This window comes from Callithrix jacchus, chromosome 6 (assembly GCF_049354715.1).
Source record: "Callithrix jacchus isolate 240 chromosome 6, calJac240_pri, whole genome shotgun sequence".
NCBI lineage: Eukaryota > Metazoa > Chordata > Mammalia > Primates > Cebidae > Callithrix > Callithrix jacchus.
The window spans coordinates 149,738,000-149,763,436 of NC_133507.1; the positions used below are offsets into that span (position 1 = coordinate 149,738,000).

The window sequence follows — 25,437 nt, forward strand, 5'->3', positions numbered from 1 at the left end:
AATAGATTTCAATTATCCATGTTACTCTCAGTGAAGCTTGATTGACTGTGAAGAGTGGTGATTTATCAGGACAGCCTTGTTACTTCTCAGATGTAACTGTCCTTGTTCTTTTTGCCTTTTTTTGTACAGAACATACACTGCATGTGCATTTAATATATGGATCTTCACTTCCCCTGTTCTGTGATCTGTGATTAACAAGATTTTTAAAGAATTAGCTTACAGTATTATTTAATAATGAAATAATTAATAAAGGCATAAAATCCATTCAATATTAAATGACTTTTTATTGGTGCTTTTGCTCTGGATACAAAGAAGAAGAAAACATTGGTGAATGACTCTTTTGAAGAGAAGGTAAACAATGACAGCCCCACAGTGTTTGACTCGTGGCATATACAGTTACTGATTTGTCTTTTAAATGCAATTATTACGTAAGCTTGAGACAATAGTTGAAATGAATAGGATGTGCTATAAATATTAAAACATATATTACCAGGGAAGGTACTGACTTCTTCATTAATTTGCGGCAGCCCTTTCCAAGTTTGGTTGTATATTCTTTCTCAATTCAAATCTTGATCATCCTTCTGAGTACCTTCTGCTAAACTTGCTGCTTGCTGCTGTCTATTGCAGATCTAAGGACAATCTTGGCTCTTGACTTTTAATAAAAACAAAACCTGTTTTCTATGGATTTATATAGGCATGTCTCAGAGATATTCAATCCCAGTCCCCCACAACAGAGCAAATATCACACAAGTAAAGGGACTCAAAATTTTTGGTCTCCTAGTGCATATAAAAGTTATGTCTATACTTTACTGTAGTCTATTAAGTGTGAAATAGCATAATAACCAAAAAAGTATGTAGCTTAATTAAAAATACTTTGTTGCTAAAAAAATGCTAACCGTTATCTGTGTCATCTGAGCCTTCAGTGAGTTGTGGTCTTTTTGCTGGTGAGAGGTCCTTGTCTCCAGGTTGCTGGCTACTAATTGATCAAGGTAATGGATGTGGAAGGTTACAGTACCTGTTGCAATTTCTTAACATAATAAAACAATGAACTTTGCTACATTGATGAAGTCTATTTTCACAGAAGATTTCTTTGGGGCATACAATGCTATTCAATAGCATTTTACCCACAGGAGAACTTTCAAAATTGGAGTTAATCCTCTCAAAACTTGCTGCTTTCAAAAATGTTCACAGCATCTTCCCCAGGAGTAGAGTCCATCTCAAGAAACCACTTTCTTTCCATCCATAAGAAGTAATTCCTCATTCCTGCAAGATTTATGAGGACATTCCAGCAGTTCAGTCACTCTTCAGGCTCTATTTGCAATTCTAGTTTTCTTGTTATTTCAACCACATGTATTGAACCCTTCAGTCATTCATGAGAGTTGGAATCAACTTTCAAACTCATGTTTACGTTACTATTTTACCTTCTCCCATGAATCATAAATGTTCTTAATAGCATCTAGAATGGTAAAACCTTTCTAGAATATTTTCTATTTACTTTGCCAAGATCCATCAAAGAATTACTATCTATGACAGCTATAGCCTTATTAAATGTAGTTCTTAAACACTGGCATTTGAAAATAAAAATTACTCCTTTATTCATGGGCTGAAGAATGGATTCTGTGTTAGCAGACATGAAAACATTAATTTCCGTGTATATCTCCACTAGAGCTCTCAAGTGACCAGATTCATTGTCAATGAGCAGTAATATTTTGATAGGAATATTTTTTCTGAGCAGTAGGCTTCAACAGTGGGCTTAAAATATTCAGTAAACCATGCTGTAAACAGATGTGCTGTCATCCAGGCTTTGTTGTTCCATTTATAGAACCCAGGTAGTAGATTTAGTGTAATACTTAGGAGCCCTAAAATTTTTGGAATAGGAAATAAGCATTGGCTGGCACTTAAAGTTATCAGTTGTGTTAGCCTCTAACAAGATGGCTTGTCCATGGATCGGTCAGAGCACACACATTTATTGATTAAGTTCATCCTCTTACTTGAGTGCAGTTCTTGGATTCCAAAACAGTTACCATAGTAACGTCGAAGATCACTGGTAATAGATAACCATAACAGATTCGGTAATAATAAAAAGTTTGAAATATTGAGAGAATGACCAAAATGTGGCACAGAGTCACTGAGCACCAGTTCTGGTGGAAAAGTGGTACGATGGACTTGTTGGATGTAGGATTGACACAATCCTTCATTTTATAAAAAATGCAGTATCTGCCAAGTCCAATAATGTGAAGTAAAGTAAAAGAAGGTGTGCCTGTTGTTATCTTGGATAACGGTTTAACTTATGAATTATTATTTGACTTTTTACAAGAGAAACCAGTATTATATCCCAAACCATACTGTGAATTCATTAAGGGTGAGGGTTACTTATGATCTATCTTTGTATTTTTCCCCAAGATCTAACAGAGTTTTGAATGTGTTTAGGTTGAGCCATACAAAATTGCCTATATTGGATCAGTATAAAGACAATTTAATATGGTTCAATTTCCCAAAAACAATCGTGAAATGAGTCAGATTACATTAAAATTTCACATTATTTGTAAATGTATATATTTATGTATATATTTACATATATACATATGTATACACATGCAAATATATATATGCCAGTGAAGGCATTTAGAATTAGAGATTAGTTTTAGTTTTATTTATTTTTTTCTTTGAGATGCAGTCTCACTCTGTAGCCCAGGCTGGAGTGCAATGGTGTGATCTCAGCTCACTGAAAGGTCCGCCTCCCGGGTTTGAGGGATTCTCCAGTCTCAGCCTCCCAAGTAGCTGAGACTACAGGCACAAGTCACCACTCCCAGCTAATTTTTGTATTTTAGTAGAGACAGGGTTTCGCCATGTTGGCCAGGCTGCCCTCGAACTCCTGACCTCAGGTGATCTGCACTCCTCAGCCTCCCAAAGTGTCAGGATTACAGGTGTGAGCCACTGCACCTGGCCCTAGTTTTAATTTTTTGAGTGGACATCTAGGCCCAAACAGCTCTTTTGTTTCAGTAGCTTCCAGATGGGAGATATATTTTTAAAAGAAATAAATGTAACTCTCTTTTCCAGGGAAATAACTGTAGCTGAGACAACAGATCATAAATCCCTAACTCTCTAGGCATGGTAATACCTATACAGAATTATTTTCTGTGACTGTACGCTTGCTGATAATATTCTTCTGTAGAGTAATATTAGTGATATCTTTATTTTGAGTGCTTGAAGTGTGCCAGGCACTGCTGTAAACATTTCACATCTATTAATTGATTAAGTTCTTGCTTCAATCTTGTAAAACAGATAATACTATTTTCTTCATTTTTCACATAAGAAAATCGAGACATGAAGTAAAGTCATTTGCTCAAGATCACATGAGTAATGATAAAACTGGCTGTTAAATTCAGGCAGTCTGGATTCAATTCTTCTTTTAAATACCACACAAACTTGTATCAATAGAAATATACTTATTTTTAAAAATTAGAACAGACCAAAAATTATTTAGCCCTGTAAAATGTACAGCATCTGATGACGCATTTATAATTTGGAGTTACAGAGTTGAACAGAGTATACCTCAGGCTTGGAGACCTCTTTTATAAATAGTTTTATAAAATATTAGCTCTTTTATGAATAACTTGAAATCATTTTGAATTATAGTGCCTTAGTTTCCTGTATTAAAAAGTAGAATTTTTAGCACCAATTCCTCTGTAGGAATTGATAAAAGAAAGAATAATAGATCATATAATATGTGCTAATAAGAATCCTCAATTAATTAGACAAATTTTTCTGCATTTGGTTATGAATGAATGTATGCAAATACTTTTGTAAAATTACGTTTAATGCTACTTTTCTGGAGTAAGTATATTTTTCAGTACAGACATTTGTCAATTTCTTTAATATTTGAAAACTAGAAACTTATACAAAACTCACAGAAGCAGAGAATAACTAAGGCTGCTAATCTGAGTATATATAAACATATAAATACCCATATGTACACATGCATACATATATATGTATGTATATAATGTATATTACATATATGCACAATACATACACATAGACAATATGCTTAGTATCAGAATTTGTGTTAATTTAAAGCTATAAGATTTTTTATAATTTAATATTCTTGCAATAAATGAAATAACCCAGTGTGATTGCTTTTGAATTGGGATGAGAAGAAACATGCTTTCGTGGAATTCAGCATCAAATAGTGACAAAAGCATTAGGTGGGAAACCAGGACTGTGGACATTCTACTTTAAGTTTTTGGGCCTTATTTGGATTGGCTGGAAAAATTAGATAAATTCAATGATTTTATGTTGTTCAAGTGTTTTTGCATCTTAGAGCATTTTTTTTTTTAATCAGCTCTTAAGTCTATGTTCTAGCAAACACAACTCTCTTTTTCCTAATAAAATAAACCAAGCATATCCTTTGTTTTATGAAAATATCAAAAGCAAAACAGCCCTAAAGTTTTCTTAAATACTGATTTAGTAACTTAATATAATATGTTGAGTCATTCAAAACCCATGAATATTTTTCTGAAAGGAGATGCAAGAAACTTATTCCTGGCTAAGTTTAAGAAGAAACACTGGGGAAAAGTCTTGAGTTGAGGTAATATGGCAGTGGAGGCTTATAATTTTCTGTGCTTGAATTTTCTGATCGTTTCCATGAATTAAAATTTTAATGTTATCAAGGTTTACTTGGGAAAGCAAACCATGGACCATTTTGTTGTTTCTTTTTTTGTTATTTCTACTTTAGGAAGAGTACTTAAATTTTCAAATTAAATGAGTGTTCAAGTTCAACTGGCAAGAAGAAAGGGTGTAAGGCCAAGTTACCTTCTTACAGGCTGTGATGGAGTTCCCCCGGCTGCTTCCTGAGCTGCCGCAGCCACTGCCCTGTTGCGGTTCCAAAACGTCATACATCCGTGATGTCTCCAAGTTGCTGTTTGTGCCCCAAAACATAAAAACACATTCCAGTGAGTCATCTCTATATTTGGAAATAAAGAATAAACAAATCACAACGTGGTGTAGCAAAAATCATATTTTTAGATTTCATTAAACACTGCCAACCCCCCTGCTGAAATGGACATTTCTTTGTTGCATACAATTTTGTAATTGGTGAGGCCACTACAGATGGTCCTACTGTGACCATAAAGCTGTATACCAATGCCTTCCACAGCGCTTTGAAGGACCGAATTATATCTGTCTGACTACTGGCCTTGTTAGCATCTTTTCCTAAGCAAGCAGTTTTAAAACCCAGATAAATTTTTCTCAATTGCCACATTAATTGTTGGTGAAAACACCAACACATAACATAATACCATTTTCCTTTTTAAATGGAGGTAAAATATAATTTTAATTTGGAATCAGAATGGTACAATTTTAAAAAAGTGTAGATTTTAGAAAATGTGGATGATCTCTTTACCATCTCTGTGGCTAGAGATAGCTCCTCAACTTCTCTATCTCCAAAATTATAGACTTATATTCCCTCCCCGTATCTCTGTCAATAATGATGGGCTTGGCTATGTACAGAGTTGTATAAATATTTTAAAAATATTTAAATTTGGCTGAGCACAGTGGGAAGCTGAGGTGAGCAGATCATTTGAGGTCAGAAGTTCAAGACCAGCCTGGCCAACACGATGAAACACTGTTTCTACTAAAAATACAAAAAAAAAAAAAAAAAAATGAGTCAGGCTTGATGGCATGCCCCTGTAATCTCAGCTTCTTAGGAGGCTGAGGTATGAGAATGGCTTGAACCTGGATGACAGAGGTTTCAGTGAGCTGAGATTATGCTACTGTACTCCAGCCTGGGTGACAGAGTGAGACCCTGTCTCAAAAAAAAAAAAAATGCTTCTACATTTTTAAGACATGATAAAAATGAAAACTGTTATCAAACTTTTTTTAACATAACTGGAAACTCAACATTGAGCATCATTTAAATATAGAAAACTCTAAATGTTATGTGCATTTCTAAATATTTTTCTTCTGAAAATACAATAATTTGGACTTTTAAAATGTACTGATAGTTCAAATCTATATGTTGAATTTTTGTTGTTGTTGACCACATAGAACATGCACAATTCATTAACATATTTTTGGAATATGATCTGATAGTTCTGCATAAAATTTTCAATGCAACATGTAGATGTTTTCTCTTAAAACAAGTGCCAAATAAAAGATCAGTTAAATAAACAATTTATTTCTATTTAACATATAACTCTCACATTTCAAGCACTAAATGAGCCAATTTTTCAATTAGCCATTAGTCAAACATGGCATTAGTGTAGTCTGTTGGCATTTCCATTATTATGGAATGACATTTTTAAAAATAACTACTGACTGTGCTGTGCAGCAAATCATAGATTCAGGCAAAATCTGCACAGAGTAATTCAAATAAAATCTGTTTTGTTAAAAATGTTTTATATATTAGTTTTTGAGTAATTGTCACTTGAGGGCTAGAGTGACCCTAATGTAAATGAAAGGATAACACCCATATTATCTTTGTTTAGCTGAGGAAAGATGGAAGGAAGGAAGGTGAATGAAAGAGAGAAAAGAAAAGAAAAAGAAAGAAAGAAAAAGACAGAAAGAGAGAGGGAGGGAGGGAGAAAAGGAAAAGAGAGGAAGGAAGAAGGGAGGGAAAAAGAAGGAAGTTAGGAAGAAGGGAAGGAGAGAAAAATGGAAGAAGGAAGGAAGGAGGGAGGGAAGGTGGGAGGGAGTGAAGAAGAAAGGAAGGAAGGAGGGAAGAAAGTAAGTAAGGAAGGAAGGGAAAGAGAGAAAGAAAGCAGGAAAAGGAAATTAGCTCCATTTCCTGGCTGCCAGTCTCTACCTATTCCGCCACCTAGCTTTTCCGAGTCTTGGTCTCATCATTCATAAATGACATGTTTAGACTAAAGTCTATGGTTCCCTCATAGCCCTGGACATCACTTGCAAAATATCAGAGACACCTGAGTTTTCAGCCCCTATTTTTACAACGCGGACCTATAACTTTTTAGGCTGCCATGTACTGCAAACCCCAGTGTGGACATCTCTCTGAATGCTTTCTTGGCCACAGGACAGTTTGGCTTTTACCAAAAGGCCAAACAGTGATTATTGTTAGGTTCCAAATAGTTTACATGTGGAAGATAAGGCCATGAACCAAGCTGATTTTGATCTATAAAATCTTGATCTCTAAGTCAAGTTATATGAATCCCTTTAGGAGCCAGCCAAGGCCCTGTGTGCAGTTCAGGGAGACGGGATGTAGGGTCAGGTAGCTCTGTATCCTGTTGCTAATGTGTCCCCAGGCAGCTCTGATGGGCTAGTAGATCTCTTCCATCCGGGTCATCCCTGGACTTATGCCCAGTGCTAAGACATCTCTCATGACTTTTTACAGGGTTAGAGGCTACAGGAGTAGGAAGTGGGCAGGCTTAAAAAAAAGTAATGCTGGCACAGACCTCAGGCTGCTCCTTCTAGATATGAAACATCTTAGAAAGAGCACTTCAACAGGCCGGGCGCGGTGGCTCAAGCCTGTAATCCCAGCACTTTGGGAGGCCGAGGCTGGTGGATCACAAGGTCAAGATATCGAGACCATCCTGGTCAACATGGTGAAACCCCGTCTCTACTAAAGATACAAAAAATTAGCTGGGCATGGTGGCGCGTGCCTGTAATCCCAGCTACTCAGGAGGCTGAGGCAGGAGAATTGCCTGAACCCAGGAGGCGGAGGTTGCGGTGAGCCGAGATCGGAGGCGGAGGTTGCGGTGAGCCGAGATGGCGCCATTGCACTCCAGCCTGGGTAACAAGAGCGAAACTCTGTCTCAAAAAAAAAAAAAAAAAGAAAGAGCACTTCAACAGCCTCTGGTCGCTCCAGAAGGAAATCCTACCTAACTTGGGCAGAGATGGTTAGGTCCAAAATTGGGGTAATGTAAAAATAGAGAAAATGAAAAGGTCAGCCTTGAAAATTACTTATTTACCCATGAAGCACTTTTATATATGGTTTTAGATAGACAACCTGCTGCAATACTTTTTATACACGCAAAACTTTAAGAACTTGAGCTCATCTAATAGAAGGAAGTAATGACAAGTCTACCCACCAATATCCTGATATAAAGTCCTTCTGCCTTTAAGATGACTGTAACACCCTAGTTGAAAATGAAGGTATGAAAGGAAATTTGAAAGTATTTTGCTTGCCTGCAAGGCTGATGCCATTTGTTCTAATGATAAGCCTATACAGCATTAATAAAAAAATGTAACTATATATATGCACATACATATTTGTTCATTGTTGTGAGTGTTAAATGAATTTGAGTCACACGGTGGGGCAAAAATCAATGCATTACTAGATGGCAAGTGTAATGCAACTCTACTGCACCCATATTTAAAGCAAACACATCTTCTGAAGCACAGTGTATATCACTTTAATGATGCCTAATATCCAAAGAAAGTGTAGGAGGTAGGCTGATGTTTTAAAGCATGTGATGTGAGTGTGCATTTCCAATAGGTGACTTTACAACATGGCCCAGTCTGTTCCCATGCCTTTGGGATGGAGAAGGAATTTGTAGAGTACTTACAATGATGCTGGCCTTGATCTCTAGAGAAGCAGAACATTTGCTGTTACAGAATGAGGCAGAGATGGCAGTGATATGAAACTCATGCATTTATTAAAATGAGCTGAAATTGACATTAAATGATTGTTGTCGAGATACAGTACAGCTTTATAACTCTCCTAACGTGTAAGGCTTCAAGTTCTTCCCTGGGACATTTTCCTTTGATTTTGACAAGTGTTGACAATATTTATTAAGCACAACCTTTCAGACTGGTTTCATGCTGAAACTGTTAAGTGCATTTCAATGAGGACGTAGATAAAGATGGGAAAGAAGGTACAAAGTAGAATTTGAAGTGGTGGCTTAAACCAGACTTCTGTAAAGATTTTAAACCAGACTTCTATAAAGCAGCTTTCTTTATAGAAAAAATTCATATATCACTAAATGAGATGGTAACTTGCCACTGTACTGCCACCACTGCAGTGACTCATGCGGTATAAGTAGGTCATATCAATCATGACAATAGTCTAGGGAATATCCAGTTATTTCTCTAGAGAGAGATGTACCCAGTTACTGGAAGCTGAGTTGTCTATATATTGCGCTGCAAACTTTGATTCATGAACCAGTAGCATTGGCATCACTTGGGAGCTTGTTAGATACCCAGGAACTTAGAACTACTGAACCAGAATCTGCATATTGACATTAAACTCAGGTAATTTATACGTCCATTAGAGTTTGAGAAACACTTACGTAACAAATTAAATTGAATTCATATTCCATTTGCCTGTGGGCCATCATACTGATACTGAGAAAAGTAGATCAGAGTAAAAGAGACTGGACAAACAACCACAAAGAGGCCTGGGTGTAACATCCTCATGATATTACTTTGTTTAGGAATATTCTGCCTAGTCCTCGCCTTCCCTTCTTAATAATTCCTACTGTATCCTTTGGGTCTTAGCTTATAAATTAGCTCTGGCACCTCCCTTCTCCCTTCCCCCTGCCAGGGAGGCTACTTCTCCTCTCCCACATAGCTCCAGTTCCCCATGCGCACACAAACACACTCGCAATCCTACCTTGCTCCCACCCCCATATTCCCACCCCACCCCAACCCAGGAAGCGAGACAGACACTCTTCTTGTGTATTCCAACAGTACTCTCAGCCATATCTTGTTTTAGCACTTGTCCAAAAGGCATATCATTATACATTTGCCTATTTCCACTTTAGTCTGTAAGACCTAAAAGGGCAGGGGTCACTTAGGACACAGGACAGTGCCGGCCAGTGGGAGATGCCCAACAAGCACTTACTGAGGTTGTTTGTTCTTATCTTTCTGAGCAGCCTAGGTAACCTCAAAAGATTAGGCACAAACAAGAGTTTAAATTTAGTGCTAAGTTTTCTGCATTGCTGACAGATGGCAGGATAAGCCACATCTGAGAAGATAATTTAAGGAATTTCCCAGGATAGTTCTAATGAAAAGAGAGTCTGCTGTTATGCTTGCTGAAATGTCAAGTAAACACGGTGTAAAGTTAAACCATTTTAACAGATTCTAAAAGATAAGATTTGCTCTTATCTTCTCCCTCCTTAAAGAATGCTCTTGGTAAAAAGTGTAATTATAATTCATTTGATTGTCTCAACCCTATTAGGAATATCTACTCTTGAGCTTTAATCCCAACACTAGAAAAAAAATTAAAACTCATCTTCCAGAAGAGATCTTGAGCAAGGGATTGAGATGTTGTCATTAAAATCAATTTGACAACATACGACAACCAAAACTTGAGAGGACTTTATACTTTCACACAGTTCAAAATGGAAGTTTTCTCAAGTGAACATTCTTATTTTACCCTTATCCAAAGGAATTTACCTGTTACATGAAGCTCAGAGGTGTAGGTCAATTTTTCAAAAACTGACTCTTTTAAAACATCACATGAGGTATTAGGGTCTCCTGTCTTCCTCTTCTAACCAATCTTGACAAAGACTCTTTTCTTGACCAAACTTTAGTCAAGCTCCTCCTTTGAGACATCTTCTCAGCTAGGCCTGGATTTTGGCCTGCGAGCCCCGTTGTAGGGAAGAATCCTGCTAAATCAGTTTAGAAAGAATTCTTACATCCAAATACCTGATCAACTTCCTCATCCACCACTTTTGATACAGTCTCTGGCCTGTCTAGTAGGAATCCTGTTAGGACAGTTTAGTGAGGATCCCCTGCTGTTGACATCTCTCTTAGTAATTCTCTGTCCACTGACCCCTTTACTCTACCTGTTGGGTATAAATCCCCACTTGTCCCTGTTGTATTTGGGGTTAACCTCAGTTCTACACTGACAGCTCTCTCTCCTACTGCAATAGCTTGCATAAAATCTGTCTTACCAATTTAACTATGTATCCAGTGCAAAATTTTTCATTTATTGCTGTGTATCTTTCTCTGGTTTCATCTCCTAGGTAAGAAGTTTATGTTATTTTTCTTCCTAGGTTGAACATGCCATGTCATTCATGCAAAGTAAATACGTCATCAATTCCCCGGCAGCTGAAAGACTTACAAATTCCTCATTTATTTTGTAGGATTAAAATATTTAGAAGCCATCACTGTATGTTCTGTTTCAATACCGAAAGGGGGCTCCATAACTGTAAAATTCCAGACTTCTTCATCTCCCAGTCCAGTAAAATCAAAATAACCACAGCAGTAATAATGTTTTAAGGGGTCCAGCCTTTTATATTCTCAAATAAACCTCAGAAAACCTCTTATATCTCTGCTTTAACCATCATTCTTCAAATAAAGGGCTTTGTAACAGTGTAACAAGAAACTGTGATGTATTATCCAAGAATGAAGGATATTTATTTTTAAGAAAAGATAAGTGACAAAATTTTATTACAGTTTTTGTCTTCAGATTGGTGAAAATGTTGCAGACCTGAGTTTGGGTTTCACTTTTTGAGGTACTGGTAAGTAACAATAAATAATTATTAATAGGCCATTCATTATTAATCATAAAATAAGTGGCTCATTCTTAGAAGAAAGAATGGCGTCAAATTTAGCTATCCTCTAATTCAATCTTGATTATTAGAAGATGAAAAACAAAGACACTATCTAGTATTGTTATTTCATTTGGGATATAATTTGTAAACACCAGCAGTGGAAAAATTCCCTATTTTCAGTTCTGAGATCTTTTCTCAACAATAGCCAATATAATGTTTTTTCTAAAACATTATGTTGAATATTGTTCAATTGCTGCCTTTTCATTTAGGCAACCCTAAATATATCAGACATATGGAGTAAAATGTGAAATCTCTTCTTAAACAGATATTACATAAAATAACTGGATTACAGGAGAAAAGACAATCAAATAGCAAACTCCCTAATGTAAGAAAAGGGCTGTGCTTCCAAATCGAATGTTATTGGAGATTGTATAACAATATAAAATCACACATACTGAACAATCTGTGCTTTGCAAATTGATATCTTATCTCTCATTAAGGAGACAATGGCAGGTGGTGTCCCATGGTTTGATCACTTAGTTTCATGTCTTTAAAAGCTGTTTCATAATCTCAGGCTTTCCCAAGACCCCAGCTGTAATCCGTCATTCAGAAAAGGGTCTAGCAAGTGAGCATGATGGTTTAGCCTTTTTCTCTGTTCATTTTTCAAATAAAGTCTATTGGGGAATTTTTAAAAAACGTGTGTAAAAACATTACTTTAATGTAAGATAGAAAGTACGTGTTCCTGTTGCCAAGTTAATTTTGCATGAGTATGTGCATATTTATATATGAATACCACTAGATGCTTACTATAGAAATATTTATCACTAGAATTCTTTATTACTATTTTTTTTTACTTTTATTTTTTAATTTTGAGATGATGTCTCACTCTTTTGCCCAGGCTGGAGTAAAGTGGCATGATCTTGGTTCACTGCAACCTCCATCTCCTGGGTTAAAGTGATCTCCTGTCTCAGCCTCTCGAGTAGCTGGGATCACAGGCACCCGCCACCATGCCTTGCTGAGTTTTATATTTTTGGTAGAGACAGGGTTTCACCATGTTGGCCAGGCTTGTCTCGAATTTATGACCTCAGGTGATCTGCCCGCCTCAGCCTTTCGAAGTACTGGGATTACCGGGCTGAGCCACCATGCCTGGCCTAGAATTCTTTATTTCTAAAAAAATTTAGATACATATTTTTCAGATAGTCAATGCATACTATGTGTATCAGTGCATTCTGCTAAATCTAGACTGTAGTTCAGGTACATTCAGAATGTGTGTTACCATAATTGCCTCATGCTCCCGTGTTCTTCCATCAAACCACTTGGGCAGGTGCCTCATTCTGATATATGATCTTCTTTCTACTACTTCTAACAGAGTTTACCCTCATTTAATACAAAGCAGATACTGAGCACTCTATGGTGTGCTTTACATACTAATTTTATCATGCCCATTTTATAGAGGAGAAACTGAAGATTGATGAGATTAACATGTAATCCAAGTGATATATTTTGAATACGTGTCCCTCCAAAATCTCATGTTGAATTATAATCCCCAGTATTAGAAGTGGGGCATGGTGGGTAGCAATTGGATCATGGGGGTGTATTTCTCACGAATGGCTTAGCACCATCCCCTTGCAATAGTGAGTGACTTCTCACGAGACCTGGCTGTTTAAAAGTGGACGGCACCTCCCTCTTGCTCCCTTCTGCTTTTGCCACGTGATGTCCCCACTCCTCCTTTGCCTTCCATCATGATCGTAAGCCTCCAGAGGCCTCCCAGAAACGGATGCCAGTGTTACCCTTCTTGTACAGCCTGCAGAACCATGAGCCAACTAAACCTCTCTTCCGATAAATTTCCCAGTCCCAGGTGTTTATAGCAAAGGAACAGCCTAATACGCCAAGATTATGTTGCTACTAAATAACAGACCGACGATTTCAGCTGCTGCTCTCAACACCATACCATCTGCCACTGTGACCTCTAATATTCCTTCTAATTCTTTGCTTCTGTGACCACGTCATCTAAATGAGTCTAAATAAAGTCAGTCCCTAGTGCGCTGGCATTCAAGAATCTAAGGGCAAGTTTCCTTTCTACCACTTACTAGATAGCTGGAGTTGGATGTTGCTCAACCCTCTCTAAACTTGGGTTTTCTCAACTGTAAAATGCAGATGATAATAGAAGCTTTGTCATGAGATCATTGCGGTGGTTTCACGGTGTTATTTCCTGTGAAGGAGTCATGTAGCACCTACCACATGAAGCCCTGTAAATTTAGTTACTCCTAAGAGTCTCCTTGATAGGTTTTGGGCACATTTGGATATTAAATATTAATATATGAACATTTTTGAATAAATTGCATAAACATTTATTATAGTGTCACTTTTGTTAGAACTAGGATTCCAAAATATATACAATGAGAAATTTTTATACTTCTGATGACTCTTAACTATTATCATTAGATTAGAAAATGAAGAAGAATAATGACTTTTTTAAATCCAAGAGAATACGCAATTGAATCATTCTAAGACTATATGAAGATGCAACCTGTTCCTGCACACAGTTTTATGTCAATTATCATGGAAAGATACTGAGATCATTAAAGCAAAACTCTAAAGCTTACCGAAGACTAATGTGACATTAGTAAAAATCTGAATTAAAAGTGTTTCTAGAGAAAAGTAGTTGTATCGCTAAAATGTTAGTCTTATTGGCAAAAATTCAATGATTACACTAAAAATATATAATAACTGTTTTTGTTTTATGCATTTTTTACAGGTTCTATTTGCTTCCTTAATTTGTTTGGCAAATCCTAACTTCTAGGGATTCTGGGAGTTAGGGTTCTGCGGAGCCCCTGCGTCACTTATCACAAACGCCACAAAATGAGGAGATGTTACTGAAGGTTAGACATGGAATGGGACTCTGGCTTGGGACATTCATGTTGATCATTTACATTTAAAGGCAGTTATATGAAAATGGCATAATGAAGTGAAGGGGAGTAAAAGAGGAGAGGTAAGAAATGTGGTTGCATGCGAAGGGCACGAGAATACACAATTCTAATGTGTCCAGGGATTGCTGTGCAGAGTGTAAATTTTAAGAAAGCTTTGTTGATAAATAAGTGAAAGAATGAATTTTGTTTCTCTCTGAAATTAAGAAAAGACATGGTATTCTGTTAATCAACATAACGTGGTACTGGAACACTATGCAGCCATGAAAAAGAATGAGATCGAGAACCTGGTTGGAGCTGGAGGCTGTTATCATTAGCAAACTAACGCAGGCACAGAAAACCAAATATGGCACTTTATCACTTTGAAGTGGGAGGTAAATGACGAGAGCATACGAACACCTAGAGGAGAACAGCACACACTGGGGCCTTTTGGAAGGTGGAGGGTGGGAGGAGTGAGAGAATTAGAAAAAATAACTAATGGGTACTATGCTTCATACCTGAATGATAAAATAATCTGGACAACAAACCCCCGTGAAATGAGTGTACCTATATAATAAACCTTCACAGGTACCCCTGAAACAAAAATAAAAGTTAAAAAAAAGAGTGTTGCTTTGCATGTTGCTTCTGGGAGTACACATTCTATGACATTTTTGAAAAACCACCTGTCCATGCTTTCCACAACTCTTTTGCATGTATGCTGGTGAGTCAGCGATGCTTTCCATTAGGAATCTATTTTAGATGATAGACACCAAACTAAAGACTTAACACACTGAGACATTCTATTCATTATCCTTAACAGAAAAAAAGCTGAAAGTTAGAAATACATTCACCAATAAGAACATTGATAAGATTAGCATGCAGACATGAAAATCATGCCCCTTTGCCCTCAAAAATATCATGGGAAAATGTTCCATATTAAATGAACACAGTTGAGTACAAAATACTATAATGTGTAATCATTGACATGGGTGTATTATTTTAAAATATAAGACTGGGCCAGGTGCAGTGGCTCATGCCTGTAATCTTAGTACTTTGGGAGGCCAAGTCAGGAGGACAGCTTGAGGCCAGGAGTTCAAGACCAGCTTGGGCAACATATGAGACCCGTCTCTATGAAAAAATAAATATTAGCTGGGCATGATGGCATGGTCACAGCTACTCATGAGGCTGAGGTGTGAGAATGTCACGAGCCCAGGAGTTTGAGGCTGCAGTGAGTGAGCCATGATCATACTACTGCACTCTAACCTGCGGGACAGGGCTGGACCCTGTCCCCAAAATAATAATAATAATGATAATAGTAACATAAATGTAAGTCCATTCAGGTCATTTCTTTCTTTAAAATTGAAATTTTTATTTATTTATTTATTTTTATTGTACTTTGGGCTCTGAGGTACACTTGCGCATCCTGCATTCTGCAGGGTTGTTGCATAGGTACATACATGCCATGGTGTTTTGCCATCTCAACCGCTCCCCTCAACCACCACGTCGCCTACTTCAGGCATTTCTCCTGGTGTTCTCTCTCCCCTCCCCTCCCCTCCCCCTCACCACTCAGCCCAGTAAGTGTTGTTTTCTTCCCTGTGCCCAAGTGCTCTCATTTATTTTTGAGATAGAGTCTCACTCTGTCACCCAGGCTGGGGTGCAGTGGTATAATCTCTGTTCAGTGCAACCTCCTGGCTAATTTAATTTATTTATTTTTCATAGAAATGGGTTTCAACATGTTGGCCAAGCTGGTCTCAAACTCCTGACCTCAGGTGATCCACCTGCCTCAGCCTCCCAAAGTGCTGAGATTACGCCCAGCCCGTTCAGGTCATTTCTGCTGTTAAGAACTTGGAGAAGCTCTTCATTTTACTTCAAGCAAAATTGTGAGTCCTTGCCATAGATAACCAGGTCCTGCATCCAAGGACCCTCTGTCACCTCTGTGACCTTGTCTTTTTCCCTTCTTCTTCTGTCAAATCACTCTGGCCACACTGGCCTCTTTACTGTTTCCAAAGCAGGCTGGGCACAGCTGCTGTCTTAGGCCCTTCCCTAACTGTTGCCACTGCTGGAAATACTCTCTGCCTTGAGATCTGCACATCTCACTTCATTATTTCTTCTTTCTCAAATGTCACCTTCTCAGGGAGACTTCCTCTGACTTCCCTAACTAGAATTGCCTCACAGGCCTCTGTGTCTGTGTCTGCTCAATATCTCCTACCCTGATTATTTTTCTCAGTATCAGTATGATGTTTCAACATTCTATAGCATGTATTTGAATTTGTTCCCTGTGTTTATTACTAATTTCATGTGTCACTTTTTGTCTGCTCCTACCCCTATGCCCTACAGACTATAAATTTCATGAATATACTTATCTTTGTTGGTTTTCCACGTGCTAGTCCCAGTCCAAGAATAACACCTGGCATATCGTAGATGCTCAGGAAATGTTTGTTTAATCAATGAGTTCATTAAAACATAAATAAATACATAGTTTGGTATACATAGAAACATGAAAATGTTAATAGCAGTTATCTTTGGATAATGTAGCTATTTGTGATAATTTTTCTTGTCCCTTTCTACATTGTCTATATATTTAATATATAGTATTTTGTGACCAGAAAAAGTCTTTATTTTAAAATGGGTGATATAAAGATATTTCAAAATCTAGTGCTTATGAACAAATTAGGAAATGTGAAATTCTATTACACTTAGAGTTCTAAAAAAAATGTTCTGATTATTAAGTACTGTTTCCTTTCAAATCGAATAACATTTCCAATTTTAACACATAGGTTACCACTTTGGTGATGAGTTGTTATGGGTCCCACCAAAGGTAATGGTTGATTTAGCTGCTACAGTAAAGGGGGCTGATGTGACTGCAAAAAGTGACAAAACCAATAAAGCCACCAAATATTACCTTAAAGTCAAACATAACTTCTCATGGCAAAACCTTTAGTGCTGCCTGGGAAGAATCCTTTATCACAGGTAATTGTCTCTGGGTCTCTCTCTTGCCTCCCTCATATCTCCGGGGTATGAGGCTGTCAAATGATTTCTAGTTGTATATGCAGATAGGTGGTGAAAGGAAATCAAACTTGGACAATCCTATGGAGTTGTCCTTAGTGATTCTGGATAATGAGACTTAAATTAAGAGCCAAAGTTCTTGGAGGTGGCTGGATAGAGTTTCTGGCACAGTTTAAAATCACAACATCATCACACCATATAAAAGAATGGTCTTAAAAGCTCTTCTAATTTTTTTTTTTTTTTTTTTTTTTTTTTTTTTTTTTGAGACGGAGTTTCGCTCTTGTTACCCAGGCTGGAGTGCAATGGCGCGATCTCGGCTCACCGCAACCTCCGCCTCCTGGGTTCAGGCAATTCTCCTGCCTCAGCCTCCTGAGTAGCTGGGATTACAGGCACGCGCCACCATGCCCAGCTCATTTTTTTGTATTTTTAGTAGAGACGGGGTTTCACCATGCTGACCAGGATAGTCTGATTTCTTGACCTTGTGATCCACCTGCCTCGGCATCCCAAAGTGCTGGGATTAAGCTCTTCTAATTTGATGTGCAAGGATGGCCAATACTACTAGCTTCATTTTTCTTTAACTACCTTAGTGGACTCAAGGATTTATTGAGCGCTTTATTGGATTTATTGTCCCTTTCTATATTTTCTATGCATTTAGTATATACTATCACAGTATTTCAAAATATCCAAAACCTGTAGAAAATTTTTTAAAGTAGAATTGAACACTCAGCATGTTGAAATGCGATTAAAAAATATTCTTTAAGAAAGGGTTAGAGGATAATCTTACTCAGGTGATTTTGGCTCTCATTTTGGCAGAAATATTAGGATTCAATAAATGGCTCTTCAGAATGCACCTGGAGTTTCTATTACTACAATTATGGATTATTTCCACTTTAGGTAACTTAATTCTCATCATGAATGTATTTTCCTTTTAGGACTTAAAAAAGTACAGCTTGTTAAATGTTAAAAATTTATAAATAAAAAGAGAGTAAACTTAAAATAGAGGTAGTTTTACATAAAAAACATTTAGCAATGAGAGTATAAACAGAACTGAGACAGCGGGAGCCATGTTGGCCTGCACAGTATTAAATATTTTAAATTAGCTGCCAACACTTGAAGACTGAAATAATGTACTAAAAAAAAGACTGAGTTTCTGTGTTCTCTGGAAAAACTGGTAAATGAGGCTACACTGGGCAGTCATTGGTGAACTTGGGATCCCTCTAAAGTATGGTTTGTGAGCCTGCTGCACTCCTTTTCATTACAATTGTTGACCTGGAGAATATTTAATTACATGATCCCTGGATAACAAACATCCCAGACATATTTTTTGTCTTAGATTTTCTTCCCTTAGATTTTTTGGCTTTTGTGTTTGCCTTTCACATTAGCGAAGTTGTTTAGTTTTCTTTTTTTTCAAAACTACGTTTAGAGCAGTTTTAGGTTCACAGCAAACTTAAGAGGACAGTCCATGTACCCCTGCTCCTCCACACACAGCCTTCCCTATTATCAATAAATACCCTTGAGCCAAGTGGTACATTTGTTACAATGGATGAACCTCCATTGACATGTCATAATCACCCAAAGCCCACAGTTCACATTAGTGCTCAATCTTGGTCTTGTATATTCTACAGGTTTGGAAAAGTCGTGCATATATCCACCATTATGGTATCAAACAGAATGAGAATATTTTCACTATCCTAAAAAGCCTTCAGCAAGTTACTTATTACTATTTTTTTAACTTTCATTTTGGGTTTGGGAGTACATGCGAAGGTTTGTTACAGAGGTAGACTCAGGTAGTGGGAGTTTCATCAGGCCAGTATTAAACCCAATACCCAATAGTTATTTTTTCTGTTTCTCTTCCTCCTCCTCCCTCAAGTAAATACCAGTGGCTGTTGTTTCCTTATGTTCATGTGTTCCATAATTGAGCTCTGATTTACAAGTGAGAACATGCAGTATTTGTTTTTCTGTTCCTGGGTTAGTTTGCTAAGGATAATAGCCTCCAGTTCCACCTGTGTTTCCACAAAAGACATAATCTTGTTCTTCGGTATGGCTGCATAATATTCCATGGTGTATATGTACCACATTTTCTTTAACCAGTCTGTCATTGATGAGCATTTAGGTTGATTCCATGTTTTTGCTATTGTGAATAGTGCCAGTAAGCTACTTATAGATCTGACAAAGAATTGAATTTTTTCTTCCTCTTGAAGAGAGTATCTATAAAAACAAAATTCAGTAAATATATCTTTACCCCTCAATATTAATATGTACCAATCTCCATCTTAAGACACATTTGAATTTTAGATTGAAGGAAGAAGGATTTTCCAGTTTAGCTGGAGTTGAATTAAAATTGCCATAGTTTACTTCTAAATTTTTTACTTAGTTCTTGAGGTGAAAAAAAATTTGATTCACTATTGAACTCCAAAATATACTTAGTGCAATGCCTGACAATTAGTCAGTGATCCATAAATGTGGTAGGGTCAGTAATGGCACCACTTAAGAAATCTTGTGATTTATCTTTAAGTAAGTTAATGAAGGTAATCTTTTAATTATAACTCCATGTTTTTGTCTGTGAGAGTCTGTAGTCCTGAGATACCAATGTTAGTGAATCTATCAGACAGATTGAAATCATATATATGTGATGAGTGGAAATCACATATTTTCTGTTTAAAAAAATCAATACAAGATGCATATAGCTCAAAATTCCGATATTTAAAACCAGTAGAATTAATGAAGCAATATATAACAGCATCTACACATTAAGTATGAGACAGGCAGTTACTATAAATATGTCAAAGATCGAAAATTTCTTATGCCATAAGGTGTGGCAAAAATACTACTGTGTGGGAACTTGGGTCCTGCCTGTCACTTATATGTGTTGGACCTTGAGAAAATTCCTTAATCTCCCTGAGCTTCAGGTTCCTCGTCTGTTAAATGGAACTCATACAATTCACTTTACAAGATTGGTTGTTATGGAAGGGAGATAACTTCAGTCAATAGTAATAAACATACTTTACAGAGCACCTATTCTGCCCCAGTCATTGTGGCAGGATTTTTATATTTGCAACCTGAAATCCTCACAGCATCACAGGAGGGGAGGTGCTATTTGCCTATTATATTTATAAGGAGACTGAGAATTAGGCTTGGCATTTGCTCAGTTGCACAGTTAATCAAGAGGCTTAATTTGGAATCTGAATCTAGACGAAACTGACCCCAGGCTGTGCTCTTTCCTGGATGCCCTGCTGTCCTCACAGAATACAACGTGCTTTTGTCCCATACTGACTGTCTTTAGAACTGTTTTTCTTTGGGGTGCTCTGGTGTTGTTGAGATACTGGGGCCCAGAGAAGAGAAATGCAGACATGGGGTGAGGGTTAGCACAAGAAGCTGTCTTGCTGACTGCACCAGGTTGTATGGCTACTCCTGTTGAGAGAAGGGGGGTACTTGCATCATTGAGGGGTAACCCCAAACACACTGCCAGTCCTAGGTTTCCATGCAAGAAGAAAACCATTCTCCTTTTGACATTCGAGGAATGAGGAATGCTCTGCCTACTAAAAAATTTCTGCCACCTGTCTAGTCTTGTGCGAAATCCCTAATTCCTTACAGCCATTTAACCTAGAAGAAGGTAGCAGGATTATGAATTGGGCACAGAATGGGTAAATTTTGACAGTAAAGGAGAGGTAAGTTCCCACGCCTGTAATCCCAGAACTTTGGGAAGCTGAGATGGGTGAATTATGAGATCAGGAGATCGAGACTAGCATGACTAACACGGTGAAGCCCTGTCTCTACTAAAAACACAAAAATTAGCCGGATGTGGTGGTGTGCACCTGCAATCCCAGCTACTCAGGAGGCTGAAACAGGAGAATCACTTAAACCTGGGAGGCAGAGGTTGCAATGAGCTGAGATGATGCTAGGGCACCCCAGCCTGGCGACAGAGCAAGACTGTCAAAAAATAATAATAATGACAAAAGAGGTAAAGTGTGTAGTGCAATTTTCTGTCCGGCTGAAGTACCCTAAACAAGGAAGCCTGCAAGGTCAGGATCAAAACCGGAGACCTGGGATCCCAGAGGGCTCATGGGATGCTGGAAAGGAAGAGGAGGCCCTGATCAAGAATGACTTGGCTTTATAATCCCTGGACCCCACACCCCACAACCCACCTGGATTCCTGAGAGTGTCTCCTGGTGGACAAGGCAGCAGAGAGGCAGGTAGGTGAGTTTGGTTCAACTACCCACATGGCTGACGGAGAGGACCACACCCACAATAAGGGAGTTACAAACACCAGCAGATTTGGAGAGGAAGCAAGAGAGGAGAGGGTAGGGGAAAAAAAGGAAACAGAAGTTTTAGTATTATTTAAGAAGAAAGATGCAGATCACAGCAGGCAGTTTCAAAAAGAACACAAGTAGCTAGATGGTGAGGATGCAATCATTTTGTTAAAACTCAGAAAAGAGTTCACAAGTTTGCAGGTGTATTTAAGATAACATCTGTCTCGAGTAATATGCTGGAATTGTGTCTGTGATTGAGTTTCATATATTCGATGCATTAAAAAGATAATTTACATCTTTTGGATTAAATTTTCAGGGCCTTCTAATTTGTTTTATGAATATCTGGGTAGAAAACACACTTTGTGTTTCTCAGGCTTAACATTCTAATAGAGAGAATTGTAGGGCTCCATAGTTTATGGACATTTATTTCAACTTTTTTGAATGTCTTGTTTACTTTAAGTCTCTACACAATGCTTACCTGTAAGGCATGCTCTAGTTCTTTTTTGCAATGCAAATCATGCCGATCAACAGGATATCACTTCAAATCTCAACAGCTAAAAAGTCATTACAATTATGAAAAAAAATCAATACTATCAATGTATATAGAAGCAAGAAGTGAACAAGATGTAGTCAACGGACTTATCTTTGCATCTCATTGCCTGACAGTCACTGGCAAATCATTAGAATTCAATACAATTTTACTGTGTGAATGAGGAGGCCAGAGAAGAACTAAGGAAGTAAAATATCAGAGACATCAATGTGGGATAACTGCCTTGTGTCGGGGGGCTGGGGAAGGAAGCATCAGGGGTGAAGGAGCAACCATCTGTAGTCACAGAAGAGGATCTCCAATCTAAGCCATTTATAATTCTCTCTGGAAAGATCTTGCCTGTTTTTTTTTTTTTTTTTTAGATTTACTCCTAAAAGTTTCATATTTATTGATAGCATTATAAATAATTTCCTTTTTACAATTTTCCCATTTTGTGATTCATATAAAAATACAATTTAGGTAAGTGTTCTGATTTATATTCAGCAAACAGCCTAAATTTGTTTATTCAGTCTAATAATAGATAATTTACCTGTGGATTATTTTTTATTTTCTATGTACACCAATCAAATAAACTGGAAATAATCAGACTTTTGTTTTTTTCCTTTCTAAATGTTTTAATTTTGTTTCTCATTATTGCTTTATGCATGGGCGAGGACCTTCAGGAAATGTTGGATAGAGTAACGCAAAAATCCTTAAAGTTACACCACCGTGTATTATGTTTGCTATAGCTTTGTAACAACACTGTTTATTAAACTAAGGAAGTTTCTTGTCTTTTCATGGTTTTCTAGTGCTTTAATTTTATTTGTTAATTTAATTGATTATAATAGTTGATTTTCTAATGTTAAACCAGGCTTGAATTCCTGAGATAAACTCAGCTTGATAACAATATTATCTTTTTCATATGTTGTGGAACTCAATTTTCTAATGTTTTGGTTGGGCATCTTTTCCTCTGATCATGAATAAGATTTGCTATATTTCCTTTCCTTTCCTGTCAAGTTTATTCAGGATATTTCACTTTTTCTACTTGCTGGGAGAATTTGAATACTATTGGAATTATCTATTTATCAAATGTTTGGCAGGATTTTCCGGCACAGCTATGTGGGAGTAGAAATTTTCTGTTGGAAGGTTTTTGATCACAGAATCAAATTAATGTTTATAGACTATTCATGGTTTCCATTTCTTCTTGAGTTACTTTAGCAAGTTATTTTTGTACTCAAAATTGCCTGTGTTATCTAAATCTTATTTTGATGGATAAATATAACATTTTATTAATATATTATTAAAAGTTCTTTTGTCTGTGGTATCTATAATGATGTTTACTTTTTTCTCATTTTTACTATTGCTTTGTGGGCTTCTACCCCTCTTTTAAAATTAAGGATACCAGGCCTTTGTCAATTTAATTTGCATATTCAAAGAACTAACTTTTGATTGGTTTATTCTCCGTAGTCTATTTTTTAGTATGTTTTTCCTTTTTTGGAGACAGGGTCTCATTCTGTCACCCAGGTTGGAGTGCAGTGGTGCCATTATGACTCACCACAGCTTTGATCTCCTTGGCTCAAGAGATCCTCATACCGCAGCTTCCCAGTAGCTGGCACTACAGATAAGCATCGTCATGCATAGCTAGTTTAAAAAATGTTTTTATAAATATGAAATCCCACGCTGTTGAAAGGCTGGTTATTTTTTCTTGTATTAATTTCAGGTTTTATTGCCATTTCCTTTTTATACTTTCTTGGGAGTTATTTTGTTGTTGTTTTTAAAATCTCAGAGGATAGATGCTTAATATATTTACTATTATATTAGTTTTTTTTTTAAGTGTACTTTTAAAGCTATATGCTTTTCTCTTAAAATGGTTTTATCTGCAATCTATAGGTTTTGAAATGTGGAATTTTTATTGTCCTTAAATTCAAATTACTTTCTACTTTTCATTACAGTTTTGTAGCTTTGTATGCTTACAAAAGGGTATTTTCAATTTTTTATTCATTTAGAAATTTCCAATTCGTCTTTATTTCTAGTTGAATTGTATTGTACTCAGATAACATGTTTCAAATGACATTAATCTTTGGTATTTGTTGAGAATTGCTTTACTATCCACTATGCATGGCCAATTTCTGTAAATGTTATATACATTCTTCAGGTTTTAATGGTAGTACTCTAGATAGGTACATCAAATTAAGCTGGTTCTGATGTACAAATCTTCAAAGTTCTTAATACATTTTTGGATAATTTCTTATTATTATTTGGTTTCATTTTGCTGTTTTAATTTTGAGGCAGTTTTATTAAGTGAATAGAAACTTAAAATAACATATCTTGTTGGCAATGTAGGTCTTTACCATTATATTTTATTTCTGGCAATGTTATTCTGTTTTAAAGTTCCTTTGGTCCAAGAATAGTAAAACTACATATTTTCTTTGGTTAGCCATTGGATGATATATCTTTTCCCATACTTTTTAGTATTTTATGTTTTAAATATGTCTTACTTTAATTTTTTAAAAAAATCCAGTTGATAATGTTTGTATTTTATTTGCAACATTTAGTTCATTTACTGTTAATGTAACTGCTGATGTATTTGGGTCCATTGAATGTCTGCTTACATATGATCCCATCTTTTTATATTCTTTCCCTAGTTGAATTAGAGTTTTATTATTTTTTGGCCTACTGTAGAAGTTATACCTTTTTTTTTCTTTAATATATAATATTTTTTCCTAAATATATAATATGTATATTTACCTTATCATGTTCTAAAACTAATTAACATTTTAATCCTCCTCCTGGTAAATACAAGGATCTTAGAACCCTTCAACTAACCCCGCTGATATAGTTTGGCTGTGTTCCAACCCAAATCTCATCTTGAATTATGAGCTCCTATAATTCCCATGTGTCTGGGAGGGACCTGGTGGAAGATAATTAAATCATGGGGGGAGTTTCTTCCAAAACTGTTCTTGTGGTAGTAAGTCTCACGAGATCTGATAGTTTTATAAGCGTTTTCTCCTTTCACTTAGCTTTCATTATCTCTTGTCTGCCACCATGTAAGATGTGCCTTTCGCCTTCCACCATGATTGTGAGGCCTCCCCAGCCATGTGAAAATGTGAGTCCATTAAACCTCTTTTTCTTCATAAATTACACAGTCTCAAGTATGTCCTTATCAACAATGTGAAAATGGACTAATGTACCCTCCTAACTTACATTACCACCTACATTTTTATTATTTTTGATCCCATATTATTAATTTTGTTTCATACAATTAATATTTTCTTAGATTTACTGAATATTTA

General features: G+C 36.7%; 1 protein-coding gene across 6 annotated transcripts in view; it reads right to left on the minus strand.

Moving 5' to 3' along the window:
* Nucleotides 1–25,437, minus strand: part of SPHKAP (SPHK1 interactor, AKAP domain containing) — a 181,420-nt gene that overhangs the window by 130,378 nt on the left and 25,605 nt on the right. For 3 of the 6 annotated variants that reach the window (XM_035305967.3, XM_035305965.3, XM_078328756.1), the window contains exons 2-3: nt 21,514–21,592; nt 4,816–4,921 (exon numbers count right to left, since the gene is read on the minus strand). In XM_035305967.3, coding sequence (XP_035161858.2) covers nt 4,816–4,921; nt 21,514–21,590 — 183 coding nt within the window. In that variant the 5' untranslated portion in view covers nt 21,591–21,592. The remainder of the gene's footprint in view (nt 1–4,815; nt 4,922–21,513; nt 21,593–25,437) is intronic. The other 3 variants (XM_008999649.5, XM_002749865.6, XM_035305966.3) reach the window with 1 other exon arrangement.